Here is a 24785-nt window from a genome sequence, read left to right as displayed (position 1 = left end):
TATCTTGATATCAAGAGATACATAAAATGATTATGTTAAAGGTTTTTTCCTTTACGCCCAGCTCTTTGAATAGAATTTTGCATGAGGTTGTCACAATGTGATATGTTTTATCCAACCATCCAATCCACTATCACAGAATAGCCAACGTTATAATACATGCAGTACCTACAGATATCAGTCCAACAAGGTAATGCTGAGAGTAAACTAGAGAAAAGACGCCTGTCGAGCTTGTTTACAGAGCGGTAGATGAAGCCACCAATCTCAGTTTAACTGCTATAGAACTGTGTCAGTACTGGTTGCTACTAGCAACAGAATGTTCAACTGAAAACTAACTGCTGGGAACAGAGAAGTCTGTCCGTAATCACTCCTGATTTGGTTTCTTAGTGCACTATATTTACCCTCGGCCATTTTACTTGAGTGCAAAACACAGGCTCCACTACAGTGTCCTCATTAATGCCACCATGAAAACAGTAGTTCCCATATCACGACAACACCACTGTGTTCCTTCAGTATGTATACACTAATCTGGAGCACTGTTTTATTTATATATAGTACACAAGAAGTCAACATAAAATTGTGCTTCTCATTTTTTAGTATGTGCACTCACTCGCAAGTATACTTGAATTTATCACTATTTTTGTGTGAACTTATTATTCTAAACCTGCTTAGAATTAGTAGATAGCATGGAATTGGGACACATTGTGCTAAAAAGATTAAAAAAATACAGTCATGCCACATTATCAGTTACAATGCAAAATGATGACCCGTGATGTAAATCTCAATGTACTTCTCACTAGAGTAAAATATAGGCTGTTGTATTATGTGGTGATCGAAACAGTGATTTCAGACACAGCCTTTAGAGATAAAGAGAGAAGTGGAAAGAGAGAAGAGGTAAGACGAATAAAGCGCTGACATCCCAGAGTGGGATATTGAGATGGGGCGGGTAAAGATAAATGTGGTTATTTCAGGGTGCGAAGGTGAGAAAAATGGTGAGAGACAGAAACGCCTGCTGTGAGCCCATGTCATCTCATCTGAGCTATCCAACAGAGAGTACCAGTAGGAATTCAGAGCATGTGTGCACTCTTAACTCTTATCTTATTCCTACACCACTCCAGTAAATAGACATGACCCAGTGAACGCAAGACGCCCGAGGCTATTTACCGTTAGCTCCAAACAGAACACAAGAACAAACACTTTCAAGTTTCACAAAAAACAGGAGCGCAATTCTCTGCAGTTTGTAGAGCCGACTACTCTCTGACCATCATCTTCCGAACAGATCGTTACAAGTGTTTAACACACCATTCCTTTAAGTCTGATGCTCATTTAAATAACACACAATTTCTGGGTTTGTTTTTTTTCTACCCGTTGTTCCAGACCTCCACTGGAAATCTGGCTCTATGTGCGTTTGTGACAATGGGCCTCATGCAGGAAGCCATATGAGAACGACTTCCCTCTTATTTTTGTTTGCGTCCATCATTTCTGGGATTCACTAATGTTTTCTCATTTTTGCCTTTCTGAAAGAACACGGTTCCCGAGAAGAAGCATCGGAAACATTGGTTTGATGATAAATAATAAATACTATTAAAAAATTATTATTATTATTAAATAATTCTGTGTTCTACGGTCATTATTATAATTGGATTATTAAAGAAATACTATTGGTCGATTGCTCCTAATTAAGACTATATAAACCCTTGGATGATATTGTGTGCATTGAGCTTCAGAATAGCTTAAATACTGCTCTTCCATGCTCTTTGATGTTCATGTAACGCCACAACTGACGCTCTGATGAATCACACGTTTACATTGTTTAAGTACATTTAACAGCTCCTCAATCTCACAAAAGTTGTAAAATGGCGTGTCCTTCAACAAAAGCTGGACATATTTTGCGATACATCCATAAATCATAACAAAAAAAACGTGGCGATATACTACTGCACAATCTGAAAGAGAACCCTGGTGATGAAATTGATGTCGTGATGATGGTGGTTACAAATAATGACAAATTGCCAAAAACAAATGGAAACTTTCCAAATGGTCACATATTAAACTCTTCATTCAGATAGTTGGAAGCAGAAAACTGAAGAAGGAGCAACATTCCTCCCTCAAACCATGAGTTTCCCTGTTGGCCTGATAACAGCCGTGCTGCAACCCAGCTGACCTTGTTTCGAGGGCTTGCTTCAGCGGGAATCTGCGCTGCTAAAGTGCCCTTGAGCCGGACAATAAACCCCTGCCAGCTCTAGGAAACGCTGGTCTGCAGCTGACCCAGACAAGCGGAAATAAACAGAGTCTGTCTGCAGGGAACCTTTACTGTGGTGAATCCAATCTATAAAATATCTAACGTGGCTGTATGCAATGAAATCCACTGTAGGTCCTCACAGCAGCTGTACCTTCTCATAAGCCAGGTGATGTCTGCAGGCTTCTCACCTACTACTGAGGGGAAAGCATCTGAAAACCAGTACTCCCCTCCAGCCCCATGTTGCCCCCCCCCAAAAATAAAATCTGGCAACTGTTAGTTGGTAGCTACCTACTTAACTAGAAGCGTCACAAAACCATCTCTGTGTTTTCTCCCGAAACGCAGAACAAGCCCCGCTCTGTTCCCCTCCCTGTGCCGTCGGCTGACTGGACACCACCCCCTCCCAACGTTCCTGCAGGTCAGGAGCTGTGTATAAGCTGCTGCTCCCTCCTATCACATCTGCCATCGGGGTTAGAGTCAAAGTCAAAAGTAATGAATGCACTAAAAGCAACGATGATATCGCTTCCCTGTGAGGGAGCATCCACATAATCATTTTATATTAATCTCTGAAGCCTCTTGCAACTTGATTGTATAGATTTGTGTTTTGGAGCACTGTGCACGCACGCACACACACACAAATCGGACGAGCACATGCAAAAGTATTCCGAATGCGTGACCACACCGGCACGCATGTACGCGCTTGCGCGCAAATTTTACACAGTTTGAGGAATGTGCCCCCCGGGCCAGCGTAGCACAGAGGAGTAGGAAGTGGGAACGCCGGGCTGGAAACGATGTGAAAACAATAGAGCGGCTCTGCAACATTAAAACGGATTTCAGCAAAGGAAGGTTCTGCCCCTAAACCTTGCGGGAGAGCGGCAGAACCAGGAAGTGTGGAGGGCCGTGCAGTCTGTGTGTGTGTGTGTGTGTGTGTGTGTGTGTGTGTTTATGTGTGAAAAGAAATACATTTGGAGACCATTCGCTTCCTAACGAGCTGGAATGGGTGTGCAGAGGATTTCTGCTGAGTGAAATTAAGGCTGTGTGTGTGTTTGTGTGTGTGTGTGTGTGTGTGTGTGTGTGTGTGTGCGTGTGTGCGTGCGTGCGTGCGTGCGTGCGTGAACGAATGAGACGGGTACGATCATCCTGCGAATGCGCGTCAGACCTTGAGCTGCTGCAGTCTGAGCTTCTCGTCCTCCATGTCTCTCCTGGCTCGGTCCTGCTCCTCCTGCAGCCGACGCTTCTCCTGACGGGGGAGAAGAGGGAGGGTGGGGGAGGATTTGCAAAGGAAGAGAATGAATGTAGATAAGTGTAGGCAGAGCACACTTTCATTCAAATGAAGAGAAAGATGGAGGGAACTCTGACGTATTCGAGCTAAATTAATGACGAGAAACAAAGAAAGCGAAGAGACGGCAGTGAATAAAACATCAGTGGGAAAAGAGTAAAAACAAGGACACCTGGTCAACCATCTGTCACCAGGACACTGTCACCGCAGACATCAGATATACTCTATATCTCTTGATGTTCGGAGCAGCTGTCCCCATGGCAACCCGGTGTTGTTTTTCGTGGGACCCGGGACACCGTGGCTCAGCACACTGCTCACTCCATAAATTATTCAGGAGTAACGGACAGCTCGGAGAGCTCCTTCTCCATGCAGACGAATCGGAAGTAGACGGGCATGCAGACACGTCCCTCGTAAACATGTCTAGAACACTTGTGTATAATCTACAAAAATTAAACTTGTCCAGTTTCAACAGACTGCTGGATGTTTCCTTCGCATTCTGAGAGCTAAACCGACAACTACGGCTCATTATTTAACAAGATCGTTGCACAACCTCCGTATTTCATGGTCGGGTGGATTGGGACTCAAACAGACCGTCACTGTATTTGTGTATTTTAGGTTACTTTGTGCGGTGGTGCTTCAAGATTAATGTAATGTCTGGTAGTCTTAGGATCTAGCTTTGGGTAATGTTTAGTGGTGTAGTGCAGGGTACATTCAGTTATACGGCCTACTTTCTTTAAAAGGGAGCTACAATAACTAAATATATTTATTCTGTAATAATATTTAATACTTTTTTCCTTTCAGGAGGAGCAAGACCTTTATTCCCCTCCTCTCTAAATGCTCTGTGGATCTATTCTTTTTTTGTAAATTATTTGTATCCATAAAAATGTGATCAATATGACCTTTAACAGTACCTCATGCTTCCGATTTGGATTTAATTATGCATTTCTTCAGAATTCAATCATCAAATCATGGAATGTGATGATTTCAAACACAAGCTAACTCCTGCTGAGGTTAATCAGCTACTCTTTAAACATTTAGACTCATCTTCCCCCCAAAAAAAACTGTGTCGTCACAATTTCAAAGCAGTTGGAGACCTCCACTTCATGTCTTTTCTTGGTTGAAGCCACGCTTTAGAGCACAACACACGTGTCAGTCGCTGGATTCGTCTATACAGAGATTAATGCATGTGTGTGTGTGTGGTGTGTGTGTGTGTGTGTGTGCGTGGACTCACAGCAATGGCCTCCAGCCGCTGTTGGTACTTCTCCGTCTCATCCATCCTGGCAGCTGTGACACAACAAGACAGAGTTGAAGGTCAGAGGTTAAATAAATACAGTAATGTCTGGCTGGAGAGAATGAACCCAGGGCTCTACTTCAGATGTATCCTCTGCAATCCTCCTTCTGTTGAGACGTCTAGTCTTTGTGGCCTGTGTAAGGTTTGTGGGTCTTTGCAATTGTAGACCCACAAACTGTGGACTAAAAATCTTTCTGCAATAGTCCCCAAACTCTTTGAGTCCCACCAGTACAAAAATCAAAAGGATATAGACAGTTTCAACGGAACTGCATTGCTCGGCGACAGCTTGGTTCCATGTTGACTTCCTGTCAGCTGATGTCATGTATCCAAACATTTGGAATGTTTACAACTGTGAAATGTAGACGCTTCAGTGAACCATGTGATTGGACATGTATCGTAGTAGTATTTCCCTTCGTGACTCATGACCCACAATTCCCCTCACCCCCCCCAACCCCGTTAGGCCTTCTGTTTCTGTCACAACACGGCCTCTGGCATCTCTAAGAAAACGAGGATAAGCAGTATTTGTTTTCCCCTGCAGCTGACACTAAAAGGGACAATATTTGAGCTCGTCAAACTCGGAGGCACATGAAAGAGCATAGGCTAGAGTCATACATAGCAACCAGCTCACAGCAACTCAGTCATTAGCGACTTCCTGCCATCACAAGCCATAACTCGGCTTTTAGTCAACTTCTCGGGAGAGAAACTTATTTTTGTTCTACATGGAGTTCTGCAATGAGCGTGTTTCTCTAAAAAAATTGAATAAATATGATAAGAATAATTATAGTGAAAATAGCGTTACTGTAAATTGGAGCTTTATCCGCAATGGCAGCAATAATCCCGCGTGGCGTGTAAAGAGATCTGTTCTACACCAAAAAACACATTTAGCCATCACAGCAACTGGGATCTCGTATTGGGGGAGATCTGAGCGATGCGGCGCCCTATTTCTGTAACAAATACCACACTGTCATAGCCGTTGTCACTAATCGCCATCACAGAGCTTTGAAGCGCAAAAAATATGTGCTTACACGCACGCACGCACGCACGCACGCACGCACGCACACACGCACACACACACACACACACACACACACACACACACACACACACACACACACACACACACACACACACACACACACACACACACACACACACACACACACACTTTCCAGACTCACAACCTGCAAAAACCTCATAAACAAGCTAACGTCTATGGACACCAATGGGAAAATACAACTTAAATGGTGAACTTATCTTACCTACAGCTGCACATCGACACATCCAGTTTTATAAGGAAAAAAAATAACCTCACACACTGCCATAATAAGCTCTGACAAATCAGCTACATTACGCATCCCCCCCCCCCCCCCCCCAAAACCTGACATTCACATCCTCCACAAACGAGGTTTCTCATTTCTCCCCAGAAGGCAACTCAGTGGAGCTGATGCTTTTGTTGCTCTTCCAATACGGTAGATCTTACAGGGCCTTCGGGGGCGATAGTTAACACGGGAGAGAAACAACACCTGAAGGATTCCTCCGGCGTCCTCGAGGTGTGGGCCGGGTAGCGGGGTCAAAAGGGGAAAAGGGCCCACATGAAACACTGTGAGAAATGTAGGTGCACTGCGCACAGGGGTGGGGGGGTGGGGGGGGAGACAGACAGACGGGTGAAAGAAGAGGCAAGGGGAGATGTTTTGATGGGGAAACAAACCTCTAGCATGCCTTTCATTACGCTGGAGTTCTCTCAGGAACTGAGGTGGCGAGACAGCGAGGAAGTGTCAGCTGAAAGCCATATGATTATTTATATATGCAATATATATATATATGCGCAATATATATTTATATATGCAATATATATATATATATATATATATATATATATATATATATATATATATATATATATATATATATATATATATATATGCAATATATATATATATGCAATATATATATATATATATATATATTGCATATATATATATATATATCTCGAGAGAGATTGAGAGACAAGAGGCCTTTCTAACAGAGGTAGAAAGAAACAATCTCATTTTGGCAGTGTTTTGAATGACTGTAGGTGCAGCGACAGCTTACAGTATAAGCCTCCGTAGGGAGTGGAGGCTTGTGTCTCATCAGGGCTCCAGGAGAGCGCCTAGAATAGCAGCCAGAGATAAACAAGCAAACACAAACAGAGGCTTTGATGAGGAGGTATTGAGGAGCTCCCCGTAGACACTCGCACCGACTCCGATAATTAGACATGATATAGGAGGGAAGGGCTGACAAAGTCAAAGAGTGAAGAGGCAGAGAAAGTCAGGGAGACGGTTGCAGAGGAGAGTTGAACAGAAGACGAGGGTTTGTGGGTTCGGATCCACCGAGTCGGACGACCGGTGACCCAAATATGAGCTCACGTTTTGTTCAGGGCAGAGAGCAAACAAGGGATTGGTCAAGAAAATTGAGACATTTCAGATTAAATCTATACTCCGTTTACCATAAGACCCTGATCATTGTGATCTCAGGTAATCTGCTCATTTAAAGGTTTATCAGCATGGTCGTACCCACCAATGAGGTCACCGAGGTCCAGACCTCTACATTGTTTATGAGCCGTTTATAATAATAGTGGTGAAAAAATTGCCTAAAAATAACTTTACTGTGGTGCGCCAATTGTCACTACAAATAATCTGAGCAGCATGTACCGGAATTACTTACAATATAATAAGTGTCTGATTGAGTTAGTTGTTCTAAATGTTTTTAATGTTGTTCCTTCACATCTTATTTTGGACTTCACTCATGTTGTGTATGTCTGTGCCGTGACTTGCTGTGTGTCAACATAAACCTATAATGCGGCAGCACCTCGCCTGGGTAAATGTGACCGGCAAAAAAACTAAAACGGAAATATGAAACTGATCATGGACGATCAATCGGTTCATCCCTAATGCTTTTCTTTCAATTCAGTTTGTATAAAGGGTTGAAATTCATGTTATGATTAAGTATGTTCTGTATATACTGTATATGTGTTTATTTTCATTTGAAGATTATCCTGGCGGAGGCCGGCAATATTTCCATATAAATAGCAATTGATCCTGTGTTTACTTTCCTCACTGAGACGGAATAAAATTAAAAGACTCCTGTCATTCAAAAGGTCAGCTTTGGGAAGGAAACAGACAAGATGAGGAGACAAGTGAAGGAGACAGGAATAGCATTATGTCCCTGTGCTGTTCAACACAAACAAACAAAAACAAAGAAATCACCTGATCCACTTCAGACTTAATTACCACAGAGATGTACGGTACATGTTGTTTGGTAAATCAAGTGGAACCTATAGGCTCGATTTAATAACAGCTAGCATAATTATAGTGTAATAATACAGTATTGTATACTTATTGTGTAACACACATTTTGCTTATGTTTATGTACTGTTTCTATCTCCCTCTTCCAGGATGGACCGACATGCAAAAGATGTCAAGCAGACCAAAATCTCGATAGTAAAAATACAATATGGAAAGTCAGGGTGAGAATATTATATATACTTAAAACCATTCAGGATTTGCTGTAGATCATGTCGGTTCCTTATTTGGCCGTGTCCACATTATAAAACCAATCAGAAGTGTTATTAATGAATCTTTGCACCTTAACTGTGAATTCTCACACGACTCCCACAAACCTTCTTGTGGTATTCAGAAAGCACCGCCGCCCACAGATGTGATGTGCGACTTGTTCCCTACACACTGTATCCGATACATGTAAGAAACAAACGGCAGCAGTAAAACTCCAACACTGCACACCAACACCTGGTCCACCTTCTACATGCCAACACAGGTGACCACAATGAGCCTCAGCGCCATTACAACCGACAGGTTTCTGGTCATAATGTGGAATACACACACACACACACACACACACACACACACACACACACACACACACACACACACACACACACACACACACACACACACACACTCTCTATTAGTCAACGAGCCCTTGTCACCGTAGAAAACGTTACTGATAACATCAACATGGTCTCTGTTCTGTTCAAGAGTTCCCTGTAATTGTTGCAGCAGAACCAAAAAGGTATCAACTTTTGTTTAATGCTTCATCGTGTTTGCGTTGTCCGACTGGACGTCCTGTCCATTCTCTTGCATCTCAGGGAATTCTTCAAATTTGTCACAAACGTCCACCTGGACTCAAGGTTGAACCAATTTGATTTTGGAGGTCAAAGGTCACTGTGACCTCGCAGTGTGTGTGTGTGTGTGTGTGTGTGTGTGTGTGTGTATGTATGGGAAGGTTATTCGGTCTTCCTTCAAACTGTCAGCATGAAACATTCCTCCTGCCCTTGTGCAAAATAATGTATATTTGCCTTCAGTGTGTGTGTGTGTGTGTGTGTGTGTATGTGTGTGTGTGTGTGTGTGTGTGTGTTTACATAACAATGTATATTTGCCTAGTGGGGTGCCATGAAGCCTATATGCCGAGTGCCTGTGTAGTGACATTAGCTCTGTGGGAACAGATGGGAGAACAGCGGGGTGTCTGGTATGCAAAACCATAAGAATCAGTTAGCATCACAGCTCGCTGCTCTTGGATTCCTCCGACACACACTCGCTGGCAGTGTACAACCGCCTGCATATCTTAGGCCGCGCTACTCCTACAAGGCAAGAGGTCTTTAAATCTGAAGACCAGCAAACTATTTTGGTGTTCGGCTAAATCCAAATCACAGTGCGTGTAAAGAAAAAAATAAAAGTGTCATTATTTTCAAACTGAGCAAAACGGCGGAACAATGCCACTGAAAAAAAGAAGGTGAAAAGACTGCAGGAGAGGCAGTCAGTACAAACGGCGTGAGCTGTAGCGACTTACAACCACCAATGCCTCTGTATATGAACCTTCATCTAGAACTTAACATCAGTGACGGCAGACAGGAGCCACACCAGAGGAAATGCCCGCAAGACGTCTATGAAAAGCACAAGTTTCAGGAATGGAAATCCCATGTGACACTATGGAATCAGGAACCAGCTTATTCAAATGCAATAATAATACAAATAGGTATGGATTGCACATGTTATTAGAAAGGTGAGAGTGCAGGGTTGTTGACTTTGACTTCACAGGGACACGTGCCGCCGAGGAGCATGAAAGCTGTGACCTCTTGGCACATTATGTCTCTGATTGATGAACTGGTTGATTTGTCAATAAAATGTCAGAAAATACTGTTTGATTCAGTCCTTAACCCCAATATATTCAGTTTACCATCAAATACAATGCACTTGATGTCAGAAAGTACTTACAGTCTTTCTGAATTGGCCGATTCTGCAAATGCTGGCCACAGAGTTGCTAAAACAGCTTCAGGTCTATGGGTGTTGCAGGAAAAGTCATTAAAAGGCCACCCAGTGACATTTTGTTTTTGTGTGATGATGCAATTACTCTGCCGTTAGACCGCCGGCCACCCTGCTTCTGTGCACTTTGAAGTTTCTGCTCCATTTCTTGGAGACAAGAGGGGAAGGAGGTGGGGGATGATTACAGTGAAGACGGAGGGGAGAGAGTGGGAGGCAGAGGTGAGGTTAGAGAGTTACAGTTGATTGTATGCCCTCAAATCGCACACGGTGCTGCGAGCGCATTTGACTACCAACACTAAAAGTTGTATTAATTTCTAATACCGGTATTAGTGAGGCCACCCTGGAATCATCTTTGCTTTGAAGTGCGGCTCATCGGCTGAAGGCTCATTTACGGCGCTGCGTCGACACGTCCTATTATCCTTCTTCTATTCAACATTACGGTCTTTTCAACCCCGCTCACTCGGCACTCGAGTCTAGGACGTAGAACTGCAGAAAGGAAAAGAGCAGAACCGGACAAGATAGTAGCAGAGAAGTTGAAGGTTTTTCTAATGGTAAATCTGACTGGAAGACAGTTCCAGGCCTGTGAGATGGAGAGAAACAGAGAGAGTATTCCAGGGCCACTGTAAATTCAGAATATCCTTCCACCCGTGTGTTTGGGAACAGGAAGAGCACAAACATCGCCGTCCTCCAGACGATAAGCAGAACACGCAATCGCAAAGACCCTGATCTCTGGACCCGCGCATCCTCTGCTGTCGTCACCGGCCGGCCGCTCAGGAAGAGCCTGCTTCAAAACACACAGCCGACCCGTGGTGAAAGAAACTCCTAGATGGAGGTCCAACCGCGGACCGGTGCAGTCAAAGAGGCCGTAACTCTCTAGCTCGGGGGATGGAAGGAGCGGATTGTTGTAAAGTGCTTTTTCATCAGGTATCGATTTCCCGCTGCTTTACAGACTGCTGCAGAAATTGCATTATTGGAGATGGAATGCTGGTCTAGAAAGAAATGAATCCGACACAAGGTGGGAGGGTGTGTGTGTGTGTAAATGTGTAGGTGTGTGTGTGGGTGGCATGGGTGGAATTTGTGGAGCTTGGATGGTGCTGCCGCAACAGCACGCAGCCAAGTTTCCTCTGAGTGACAGTCCAGGTCGGGGGAATGAAAACACTGCATTCCACTGCTGTGTGTGTGTGTGTGTGTGTGTGTGTGTGTGTGTGTGTGAGTAACAGATGGAAGGTTAATATGTGTGCGCCTCCTACGTCACCGAGCGAACAGTGTGGTAGACTTTGGAGCATGTTGGGGATCATCAAAGTCAACAACGTGCATCACAGACTTCCTCCGCTGCACTTCACAGGCGTGAGAGTCTGACTTCAGTCTCAACTCGGATGTAACACGGAGGCTCACAAAATGCACGCTCATCAAAGCACCAAAAGGGTGTCATTAACCCTCACTATCCGCGCACTTGTCGGGGCAGCAGCCGTGCAGATGCGTACAGTAAGCCCGCACAACATGATCGCAACGGGACACATGCGCTCGAGAGCATCAGAAGGCGTCGCTGCGAGGGGATATCAAAAGAAATCTTTCAGGTCGCGGTGTCCTGCGGTTAGACTAAAGCGACTTTAATGCGCTGACGATTTGACTAAATCGTGTTGAGAGAGGAGACGATGATGAAACAACAGCATCTCAAAGGAGAAAATCCCTTTGCTCTCATCTTGCCTCTGCCTTATACAGCCATGAAAAGGATTTGGGGGGGGGGGGGATCAGTGTGGCTCTGCCTACAGTTACCTAGTGTGTAAAAGAACACTTACACACACACACACACACACACACACACACACACACACACACACACACACACACACACACACACACACACACACACACACACACACACACACACACACACACACACACACACACACACAGCACACCTGCCAAGGTTACAGGGGCTCTTCGGTTACTTTCACACCTGTAGTTTGGTCCATCTAGTCCCATTAGTTCTGGTCCATCGTGTGTTCACGCTGACTGACTAACAAACAAAACCAGGAGGTGTCAAAATCATGTTGTATGGACTGACAGGTAAACTCATTCGCCGTGCAGTTTCGGCGACGTCAATTTGCATCACTACACGCCACACGGATTCATGTGTGAAAACCGAATCGCAGTGATTGACAGCAAGTCGTGCCGCACTCCATAGAGTAGCAGGTACTATCCACAACTTTTGCTACAGTTCTATTTTGTAACAAGTTGACCCCGACTGCTGAACATTTAATACGGCTACTTTTATCCACCTAGTTTGTCTGACTGAGCCCATATTCTATGCCGTCAGCCATTATCTCATCAGCCAAACACACAGATGGTTGACATCAAGCTAAATATTGTTCATGGCTGCATAGACCGTGCTTGCTTGATATTGCCCTCTGCGTGGTTCCCAATATGGGCAAGCTTGATCACTAGCCATGTCAAAATCACCATCTGTCGCACACATTTAAAAAATATCAAATCTGGAAGGATTCGGGGTGAGAAAATCAGTTGTGCAGCCATTAAGCTGAGCAGCGGATCAAAAGTGACAGCACGGCGAAGCCTTTGTTGAAAAACTCGTCATCCACCCATCCAATCGGCAGAGGGGCTGCAGAGATTAACACGGCCATCCGGATCATACATACGCATGGTGAGGCGAAGGCATATAACGTGCTGCGCAGCGTGGATGAGTCACGCCGGCTCACTGAGGGTGATTAACATGCAGGATTATCCATTTAATCCGACTGTGAAGACGTCACATTGTTGCGTTGGTATGCATTCCCTAGAATGGCGCCGTTTTGGAAGTGTCAGTCAGTTAAATTACAACAGCTTTGTGATCAGCCAACTTTGGGGGAATCTTAAAGAATAAAAAGAGTTTATAAGAGATTATCAGACTGGATGTACAGATACGCGGTGTGTTATTACAGATCACGATTTAGGTTTTTCTAAATATGTTGCGTTTCAAACAGTTTTAGTCGATTTATTTTCCTCAAGCCAATCAAACATCCGCCATTAGGACTTCCTCATGCATATAAAGAGAATTTTAAAACAGCTGTTAAACTGTAGTATTTTCCTTATTAATTATTCACGCTGCAGGATCACACATCAAAGTATCTCCACACACCCTATATCAAAAGGGTAACCACAGCAACAAGAGGTTTGTTCACGCACACACACACACACACACACACACACACACAGTTTTACTGGTAAACAACATATGCCAACAACAATCTTCTCAAGAATTCTGTGTGAAAGTCAAAAACATAATTTAGTGTAGAGGTTTTTTTGGGGGGTTAGACTTTATTGTATACGTGCTCACTTAAATTCACATTAACATTAAGTATGTATATATTATCCAAATTGAGGGTCTAAGGATAGAGGGTATCATGTGTTGTACAATAAAAAACAATGCCTGAGATTATCGTATGTATTGCATTACAAATTTAATTGTAAACGTGATTTGGTTCTATTTTTTTTCATCTTCAACATAATCACGTTATAACATATAACAGCTAGACCTGGAGGAAGGCCCTTTTTTGTAGTGAACATACCAACATGACAGTTTTGGTGACATGTTCACTGCCCAGCTCTACATGTACACATGTATGTAGCACTCAGTCAAGACTTCAAAGCAGAAGAAAATGAGTCGTCAACTGTCGGCGTTACGCTGCAAGACAGATGGAATCACTGTGGTTTCAATGTTGGGGCATTCATGAAGTCTTCTATCTACGGCTTTATCTCCTCAAACGCCGTGCACAGACAGTTGACGTGCCCATTAACGTCCATGATAAGAGGGGAAGCACCGGTTTTTAACCCTGAGGTGGAATGCAGTGTGTGTGTGTGTTTGTGCGTTTTACGCTTTGCAAACGGAGTGAAGATTACAGGCTAGCTGAGGCTTAATGTGAAACACAGACAGAGTGACTGAGGGCAATATTGCCTAACCAAATGCCATTTATCAACATATTTGGGTTTGATGAACTGTGCCAGTGTGATGCATGACATATGTTGTATATACTGTATAATACCTGTCATTTTTGTTTAAGTCTCTTCGTGATGGCAAGGGGGGAGAGAAAAAGATAAACAGAATAGGAAGTAAAAGGTCAACACTTTTTCCATTCATGTTCAAGCAAAACCCGGTACAAGAACCTGACCACAGACAGACCGGGTCCTCGCCATGACCCACCTCACGGCTGACAAGCCACAGAGAGCAGGGAAACACTGTAGGGGGAGGATGGGAGACACGAAGAGACGGATACGACACAGAGACATCCTAGAAATGGAAAATCCTGCGAGGAACCAGAAACGAACGAGGGAGCGTGAACTCGAGGAAGCGGTGTGAAGAGAGCGGATCAAAGTTGGAGACACCTGTTCTGACGAGTCCTGGCGAGACACTGGGGGCTTTAAGCATTCAGCTGCTCCTCCACCAAGACCTCATCAAGTTCAAGAGACACCGTACAGTACGCGTCAGTTTCCATTTTGTCGCCGTCTCGCATGCCGATACATGCACAGAGGTTTCACAAGACTCGCTGTGTGACAGCAGCTTTCACCGCGGCGGTGAACATGCAGATAGCAGCAAACTCGTCTCCAAAAAAGACAGATAAGATGAAAAGATAAGTTGCTTAATCAAGTATTGAAACGACAGAATGGTTGATAATGTATTAACATTAGCTGGGTTATATATCAATACTGTGATATGAGGCTCGATATCGTGTATGGTAGCATGTCATAAGTGTTGTCTTTTCCTGGTTTTAAAGGCTGCATTACAGTAAAAGTAATTTACTGAACTTACCAGACTGTTGAAGCTGTTGTTTTTGTTATTTGCCATTACACACTTGGTAAATATATCCACATTACTGATGATAACTTCTCAAAAATCTCTTTGTTTAAATATTTTGTGAATGCACCAATGGTCAACCCTGCAATAGCATTACCGTATCAAGGTATTGGACTTTCTCCATGTCACCCAGCACTACAATTATTAGATATTTATTATGTGGGGATTTGTTGCTTTTCTCTATTTCGTATCACTGTAAAATTAATGAGGACACCTGGACATTTTTAAGAGTTGGACTCTACAACAACAACAAAAAAAATAAATAAATAAATAAATAAAAAAGCAACTCGATGATGTCACCGGGAAATTTTTTGGATTGTGATTTTCCACTATTGTCTGACATTTGAAAAGCTACACAATTAAGCATAAAAATAATCAACATATTAATAATTAAAACAATTGAGCTGTTGTGACAGGAAGGCTTGGACAGCCAACGGAACTAAAAGGCAAAGCGACCTTTCTTCAAACCCAGAGCGGCCCTGCTCCTCCGTCAGTGTGAGTCTTCATTGAAACTGCTCGCTGCAGGTCGTTCGTTTGTGCTGCTCTGTGATCTAATCACTCACCCCGCTGTGCACTAGAAAGGCGTTCAACTGTGCTAACGGTAAGCAGGATTTGACGGGTGGCTATCCCACAGCGCCGTACATTACAACAAACAGAAGGGTGTGAATTGGATCCGGCTCGATGAACAACAACAACAACAACAACAACAACAACAACAACAACAAAAAAGTTTAAAAGCACAACAGTGCAGCAGCAGCAGCCACAAACTACAGGGACACCAAGTCATTGTGATGCTTTTTAATGTTTTTGACAGAACTATTTTAGGATTGCCCACTAATGACTTTTCTGATTCCCCATGTGCACACATGCAGTTCGTAAGCTTTGTCTTTTAACTTTCAGAATGTGTGTGTAAGACATGTATTGGCTTGCTTCATTGATTTGACCGTGTGTATGTGTGTGCAGGATTAGTGTGTGAGTGTGTGTCAAACAGGTTTGGAGAGGAATGCAGGACTGGTGTAATCCGGTCTCGGTTCATTTTCGCCATTGTCATGGAGTCAAAAGCCTGAAGGCCTGTGTGCCTCGGGGCCCAGTCATCACACACACACACACACACACACACCAGCCCAAATCAGAATCAAGCCGCATCGGGACAACACAGTAGCGCCCTGCAAATACGGTCCATCTGTAGGTCATTCCCTACCAGCTGATAAGCCACAGAGCTTTTGTCAATCTCTAATGCGAGGGTGTCCGGCGTTCACCTTGTAAATGTTTAGTTGGGCGACGTAATGTTTAACTTTCCCTCCTTCCTCGTCATCGCTGCGAACAAACAAACTGAATTCCAGCCCATCATTAAAGAAATTATAGAGACGATCCACTCGTCTTTCAACCTGCGGCTGTCTGAGCTTACGGTTGTGAAGGCGATGAAGGGTGAACTCTCACATCAAAATGATCTTGAAGCTTTTTTTTTTATGGAGTATTGATTTAAGAATGCCATTCTCATAGCAGCATAATGTAAACAGGATCAGACCAAATCTCAGCTGTGCAATGATTTGATTTCACCTCTGCAACCTAAGGAAGAGATATCTGACACTGAGCCAATCGCAGACTATTGTTACCATATAGATGAGAATATGAAACCTCCAAATGGTTTCATATTTAATTCAAAGATCAAATATGTAGAAAAAAAAAATCACAACTGTGGCCCGCCCTGTTTGATATCTCACTTGAAACTCAGTTAACTGGTATCTCTCTGTCAATTTAATTTCAACAGATCTCTTTATATTCACAGAGTTTTTATTAGGATACTCGGTGCGTGATTGGATTCACAGTGTACCTAATCATTCTCAGGTTCCCCCTCTTCCTCTGTTCTCTCCTGTCTTTATTATTTCTCTCATCTGCCCTCCTCCTCTTCTCGGTCTCCCAAGCTTTCTGTTAGATAGATAGATACTAACTTTATTGATCCCGCGAGGGGAAATTATTTAATTTTAATTATTTAACCTTTGTTACTTTCAAAGGTTGTGCCTTTGTTATTTTATTTTATTAACAGCTCTTTCTGTAACTTTGTGATTATCTATTGATTTCAAATCTTAATGGAAGGAGTTCTTTAATCCGACACTCACCAATAGAACCGGCTGCAGGATCAAGAACGGTTCTTAAAAACCTTGTTAAAATAATGTCTGACAGTAAAGTTATCTACAAAGTACACAGGAAAACTTGTTCAGGACACATTCCCCTCTTGTAATATATACAGTAAAAAGAAACGCATGGACCCTTAGATAAACCAATAACCTTGTTAGATGAACTGAAATTCTTTAACCAATATTAATTTTTCACCCATGTCTGGTTGCAAAGCCATTTGTACCAGGGTTAAAAGGTCTCTGAGGGTTCCCAGGACCCAACACTGTGGGGTTTCAATAAGAACTCTGTCAACAGCACTCCACACCACCATGGCAGAACCAGGGTCAGCCACAGGCTGGTCCTTTTTTTAATGAAATGGTTTCATTAACAAAGGGTCATAAACACTTCTAGGAAACTCAAGATATGCTCTCTTGACCTGGGAAGGCAAATAAGGTGAGTTGTCCACCACTGGCCGGAGAGTCACGACAGATACAGTGATAGCTCACTGCTAGACTCATTTTCTAGACTGCAAACAAAGCACACCTCAAGTCTCCTAAACTATCTCAAAAGCGGATCTATATATATATATTTAATCAATAAGTCAAGGACAGTATAAAACCTATTGCTTATGGCAACAACATGCTGTCCCTTAATAGTACAAAAGAGTGATCGTAACAATCTAAACGAGGCCACATCTTAATATGGACTACTGTTCCTCCCTGGGTATTACCTTTAATGTGTGATTGACAAATTCATTCAACAGATCATCAGTCTTGAGCGAAAAGCAACTTGTGCTGAGCTGCAGTGTTAAGCAGCGTAACAGGAGTTGGAATATTTTTGTTCAAGGCAGACAAAAAAAAAAAAAGACATGCCTGTAAGCGTGAAAAGAAACGGTTAAGAAATTCCTCTGATGATGGAAAAAGGAAGTTAATGCTGCACATGTGGCGTGCATTTCCACCAGGACTCCCAAAAACAAAACCACAGCTACCAAAACCACACAAAAAAAGAAATCGACTTGGCAAATCCCTGTGTGTGGGATGCGGATCCGTCGTTGGCATTTTGAGCAATTCAGCAACAGGTGAGCTTCTTCCAAATTAGTTGGGGATTGGCAGTGATGACTGTTTTTTGCAATTTAACGGACTAGACGACACCACCACACATTAGCTGCAGCTTTGGAAGAACGTTTATCGTTAGACAGCTTGCTGGCATCGCTACATTGTGACAACACTTCCTCTCTCCTGCCACAAAGATTTACACACACGCCATGCTAAATGTGGGCCTAATTCTGCCATCCATTAACGTGTTCAATCAATTCAGTGCACATAGCCTAAAGCACATCCTGTATCTAATGTGCACTCGTGCTTTGTCGGCATTTAAAATAGATACCCACAGTTCAGTAAACAAGCATCATTCAGGTATTTGTTGGCGACCGTGTGCGGCACCTCTGAGCTGAGCTCCATGGCCAAGCAGACATTGTAACCTAGGAACCGCAACCATGTGTATTTGTTGTTGTGTGGCGTCTTGATGTTGCATAATTACCCCAATGAAGGAGGTCATGTTTACAGTTTGGTTTGTTCGTCAGCAGGATTACCGAAAAAAATACTGGCCCAATTTTCATGAAAGCTGGTGGAAGGATGTAGCCCAGACAGAGGAAGACCCCATTATATGTTGGATCAGAATCACAGGGCAGATACCACAGACTGTATAGAACGAGCAGACGTAGTCGTCGTGACGTCACCCATTGGTTCGCGGACTGCCGTTTTGAAGCCTTGAGTTTGACATTTTTGCCGTCACCATCTTGGCTTTTTGCAACCAGAAGTTACACCAGAGGGTGGATCTAAATACAGCCGAGCCCTCAATACAAAATCTTTAGGCAACAAAACTCCCAGACCAAACAATGCCATAGTAGCGACCTGTAGCCCCGCCCTAAAGCATACCCTGCTTCATGGTCTATTCAACTCAAAATGGACAATAATTTACGAAATGAACATCATGCTGTATTGAAGAAGACTTGAAAGTAGCGATTGGGACCATGAACTTATCTTTACAATGTTTACTGAGGGAATAAATCATGTTGGAGACAATCAGACTTATTTTTGAAAGCAGAGGAGTCGCCCCCTAATGTCTGTTAGAAAGAATACAAGTTTAAAGCACATCCTCATTGGCTTTATTTTACAGAACTGGAGGTTGCGGCCTGGATCCGGTTCGTTGACTTTGGAGGAGGTCTTTGCTCTGCACGTACCCTTCTAGTTTACAGTATGTTGTCTCCTTAGTTTCATTTGCACATAAGTAAGAACATCATACTTGTACAAGCAGACCTAATTATATGCTTTCAACGTGACTTGTACTGCATTTTACTGAAAGATGTTTCTATTATTTTGTCAACATAATTTACACCAATGCGGGTAGGCTAAATAAAAAGCAACAACTCTCCATATGATGCAATATGTTTTAACAAATTACAGTTTCAAGAAAAACTGAACATCATAACCTTCATGTTGGTAGGATTTATTGCAGGGCTCTTTGTATTAGACTGCCAACTGATTGCATATATTCACAGTATCTCTAATATCGTGGCTGTTCTTAGTTTTCATATTCATATTCACAAGCCACTGAAGTGCAGGGAAAAGCTTCCTAAATGGAGAGAGTAGACTTTCATGAGAAAGGTAAATTGCTGGCAAGCGATGAAGCTAAACGATTATCCTGTCAGAAAGCTCCACACATTACTTAATGGTTAAGCCTAATCCTTGTGTGCTTGATTAACACCTTGATGTCGGTGTCAAAAGAAGGGCAAGTGTACAACAGGCATAAAGTAAACTGGAGATGGCAAACAGTTTTTTCTATCCTCCTTCTCTCACCAACTGTCAGCCGGGATTTCGGAGGCGTCAAGTCAACAGACTATTGCAAATGAAAGGAATACCACACACAGACACGCACAAGCAGAATGATTTAAAGGACGCCGTCTGGAAACCGCCTCTCGTTGCCTAAACAACACACAAAGACACAAAGGACAAGAGGAGACACAAAAGGAAGAGTCGGTGGCTGTAGTTCAAACTTGAATGTGGGGGCGTGGCTGGTATCTCAGGTATGTTCAGACTGACATGGATGGTGACATCATGCAGTAACATGCTGTAGGTCAGATGAGCTCACTGGAGAATAATTCTGCGCGTGTCTCAATTTCAGTATTTGTTGTAAACCCAGCACACATTTTGCTAACTCAGACTGCAATAATCTTCATCCAATATACTGTACACACGAGTCCACTCGTCATTGTGAGTACTACGCAGTCAAATAAAGAAGCTTTGCAAAGTCTGTGTAAATAATAACCCTGGTGACGTAATAGTGATGTCATCAAGATATCTACCGACATATCTCTTCCTCTGATGCATACTTTCTTTTTTGAATCTCTCTCTTCACATATCTTGCAATTTCATAGAAGTAAAATATTGAAATGATGGAGTAGCCCTTTAAGATAGAAACTTCAATATAACTAGGCTCTACTAGTAACATTGTCCAGAGCAATGTCGTAGGGCATTTTCATATTAGGAGCTAATGATTCTTACCGTGCCATATGGACGCCCCACACCCTGGCTCTTCCAAAACGACCCGATGACTGATACTCACATTGATTAGAATTTCTATTCTGTGTTTTGGCACAGTTGGTACGCACACTTAATGCAAACCGTGCCCAAGTTTGTGGACCGTACCCAAGTATGCCAACCGAACCGTTTTATCCAAGTATGCGAACCGAACCGAACCAAAGTATGTAAACCGTACCCAAGTATGCGAACCAAACCGTACCCAAGTATGCGAACCGTACCCGGGTGCGACCCTGGGTCCCTGATGTAAAAGCCTACATAGCTAGATTATTCTCCTTTTAGCTGTATTAACAAAAAAGCAAGCTTCATGTACAGTAATGTATGTACACACATCAAACCATGTCTATTTTTTCTTTGCATTTTGTGCCACAGTTGTTTCCCTGAGAACTACTATTCATCACCATTGTTTCATCTCAATACAAAAAAAAAAAAAAAAAATTATATATATATATATATATATATATATATAAAAAATAAAAAAAACATTCTGTGTGGCCAGTGTCTTCCTAATCCCTCGTTTCCAGGTGAACCATCTTTGTTCAGACTAATCTTCTGTACAGCCATAATAAAAACAACAGCCTGAGGCACAGTCTCAGCCTGTATGAGCTGAGGCAACATGACATAAAAGAGAGGGAGTGTAGGCTAGAAGTGTGAATATTGTTATTTACTTTAATGTTCACGGGGTATCATTAATCATCAGGCTATACTTCCCAGTCCATGTTACCAGCTTGGTTGAAACATGGAAATGTACCAGCAGTCAGTGGAGTTTGTTTCTGATGACAATGCTACACTAAGAGGGAAAGACATGTGAGAATCCAATATAACTTCATCTGTGGGTGGACAGACAGACATGAGATATACTGGGGGCAATGTGGCAGTGAGGAATTTCCCTCCTGCTGAAAATCCATCTATCACCCAGGTTGCCAAGCAAAGAAGCGGTGGATTTCATCTCTCCCAGCGACGCTTTTGTCTCCTCCCCTCTGTCTTGCTGATTTTTAATCTCCCTCCACCTTGTTAAAGTCTAACTCTCTCCAACACGATTTGAAAAGATAAAACTCTCTGCTGATTGGTGGTGCTGACGACCACACAGTTTCTCCTGCCCTTTTATCAGCTACCCCTCCCACTCTGCCCATCTCACTTACTCTTTCTACATTTGAGGAGATTTCTGCAGATTCATAACAAAACCAAACTGCCCTGCAAGTGACTCGGGCTCCATGATATATTTTGTATGCATCAAAAGGAGAAAACATTTCAGCTGAACAAACAGGCCGGCAGATCAGACGGTTAAATCACCTTGAATTTGGCTTTATGCACAAAGCTGCAGAGGTTTTCGTTACACATGGAATATCTTGTGTGACGGTTGCACAAGAGAGATGACCTCAACAAGCTTTGGGTTACACTGCACTCAAGATAGCATTATTATAGTCTGACCGATGGAGAATTTTTGAGGCCAGTACAAATATTGGAAAAAAAAATTGGATTGAATATTAATTTTCTTCACGCAACCTCTGCCATGAATAAACCCATTTTAATACGATGCCCTTCAATTTAAACAATTGTAACCAAGGAATGTACTGGGCAACACATTTTACAGTTAAAAACCTGTCACTACTCTCTGGTAAACAAAACAAATCTTTCTTCTTTTCATTTGTCGGCTGATAAATGTGCTAATAGCTTTCTATATAAGGGATATTAATTTTGAACTTTACTTGCAATACACGGAAACATAACTGACACTCTCTCAGCTGACGGCGGGTGAACTGGGGATTCAGTGGTCTGTTTTGCAATTACACTGCATTTAATAGTAATTGATGGATTTAACCTGTTTGTAAATCGGTTATCAGGTTGTTGTTAGGCACTTCAACCACAGCACTTCTGCATGTAAGGCCCTTATCTAGTCAGTTAAAAGTTAATGAACGGTTAACAAGGGTCGGCTATCTGTCAGAAAAAAATAAAAATAAAAAATCAAAGTCAGCATCCCTAGTGCGCACGTGTGTGTGAGTCTATGAGTGAGAGTGCCCCTCCGTGTCCGTCCATGGTTAATCTCGCATTTTGCTGCAGCAAAAGTTGGCCAGTTGGGTGACTCACACTTTCTAAAAAACACCTTTTAATTCCTGCTTAATTCTGACATTGACTGCCTGCTGACTCCTCACTCACTACTCACTGGGGCCGCAGTCGGGGAAAACATTTGGCTCACTTCTAGCGTTTTGGGCGGTGTGTTTGGCTTACCACTAACAGCTAACGGAACTACAGAGGTTAACGTCAGTTGACACCAGCTGAAGTTCATTTAATAATTATCCCAGGGCAGTCATTGTCCTATTTGTTGTGTCATAAAACAGCAGTGATCTGCTTGACATTTATATTTCCATGCATCCTGTGCTGTAATCCTTTATGTTTGAAACCTCAGGCGTAAGCATGCTCGTTAACCAAACCCTCAAGAAAGGAACCGTTTCCTGAGAGGCAAATTAAGCCGGAGGTGGGCAACACCCCCTGGATATGACCCCAAGGCCCTCTGTTCTTAAGCCCGACAGAAGAAGAGCCGTGTCAGGATCTCCTGCTGGGATCTCTGCTTGTGAATCAGTATGCGCTGAGCGGCATCTGTTTGCTGGCTTGCAAGGCAGAAACACGCTTAGCACAGGCCTAGCATAGCGGTGGTTAAAAGTGATGAAACAGCAGTGTGTTTTGCCCCAAAAATGGGTGAGTCATGCATATCAAAGTCAAACAACAAACATGCAGTTGATCGAAACTCGAGATCTTGGTTGCAGATGCAGCTGCAACAGCAGCCAGGAAAGTGTGAAAAGATAGCCCTACTATCTTAACCACTGCATCATAAAACTGTTGTAACAGCCCTGCAGACTTGAGGCTTTTGGACTTAATTACCCTCACAATCTTGCGGAAAAGAGCTATAACTAGTCTTACACTTTATGCCAAAACAAATGTGAAACATAAATTTGCTACAGTGGGCACGTCATGGCATATCTTTAAAGATAAAACAACTACAATAACTATGATAAGGTGGCCATTGTAAATTCAGCACACAGTGAAAGTCTTTGCTTTATGCAAGTGCAAAATGTGCCTCATTAGTAACAGTTGGGTCTGGACCAAAGAAGCCAGAAAAGTGACAGAAAACCACTTGTGACAGCCACGTTATATTCCAAAAAGGTATTTTAATCAGAATATGATAATATGCGTCTCTTTGGTTTGCAATGCTTAACAGAGGTCAGACGAGTCAACAGCTGCTGGGGCTGTCCAGCTCCTGGCTGGGCTCACTTCCACCTCTTGGCCCGGTTTCAATAGGTGTCAACCGACCACCACGTACACCAGACGGGTTCATGCAGAAAAATGTCACGTTAAACTACAACTTACCTGTTCAAACGTGTCCACTTGATACGTCAAGTCCAATGACCCCCGAAAGAGGAAAAACGAAACCGAGTGGAGAAGTGGAGGTGTTGGACACGCGACAAACAAGCGAAGGAAGAAAAAGAGAGAGAGAGAGATAAACCGTCCTTCCAGCGTAATTAGTAGTTATTTAGCAACAAAGCTAAAATAGCTCAAACTTCCACCGTGTAGCTGAACACCTGAGTTAGCCTCTATGTGCTGAGCTGGCTTCCAAAAAATGCAACGCTCGTGAACACGAACACCGGAACGACGGGGTTTGTGTGACGTTTATCAAACTTTTTACAGGTCCGTGAAGTTTAGTTTTAGGAGAGAAGGTGGTGGCGTTGATAACGAAAAGTAAATGAAACACGAGGTGAAACCGTCCCCCGGCGAGCCGCTCTCCACACCGCCTCCCTCCGTGTCTGAACCCGTCTGTGAGGAGGAACAGAGTCTGTCTGTCCGGTGGTTACCTGACTCCAGTTATTACCGTGAGGCCAGCCCTCCAGACAGCGGCAGACAGCAGCCTCATGTTTCCTGTTGTTGCCGCTCGGAGAGACTGCAGAGCGGATAAACTGCGTTCACTCCAAAGTAGCAGGTTGAGATGCTTTGACATGTTCTAGAGAGACTTAAAAAGTCACTGTGATATTGACTTTTCCACACGGCCCCTGCAAAGATCAAACTCGGTATATTTGCACTTTTTTTATTTATTTGAGCAGT

The 24785-nt window shown here is 43.1% G+C and overlaps 1 protein-coding gene across 1 annotated transcript in view; it reads right to left on the bottom strand.

Annotated features, from left to right (window-relative positions):
• Positions 1–24545, bottom strand: part of palm3 (paralemmin 3) — a 30576-nt gene extending 6031 nt beyond the window's left edge. The window contains exons 1-3 of the mRNA XM_068727491.1: positions 24057–24545; positions 4747–4799; positions 3396–3476 (exon numbers count right to left, since the gene is read on the bottom strand). Of these exons, the coding sequence (XP_068583592.1) occupies positions 3396–3476; positions 4747–4791 (126 nt within the window). The 5' untranslated portion in view covers positions 4792–4799; positions 24057–24545. The remainder of the gene's footprint in view (positions 1–3395; positions 3477–4746; positions 4800–24056) is intronic.
• Positions 24546–24785: the final 240 nt, after the last annotated feature.

This window comes from Cebidichthys violaceus, unplaced genomic scaffold (genome assembly GCF_023349555.1).
Source record: "Cebidichthys violaceus isolate CVI_PGR_0920_01 unplaced genomic scaffold, fCebVio1.0.p SCAF_4, whole genome shotgun sequence".
In the NCBI taxonomy this organism is placed as follows: Eukaryota; Metazoa; Chordata; class Actinopteri; order Perciformes; family Stichaeidae; genus Cebidichthys; species Cebidichthys violaceus.
This window is presented reverse-complemented; position numbering and strand designations above follow the sequence as displayed.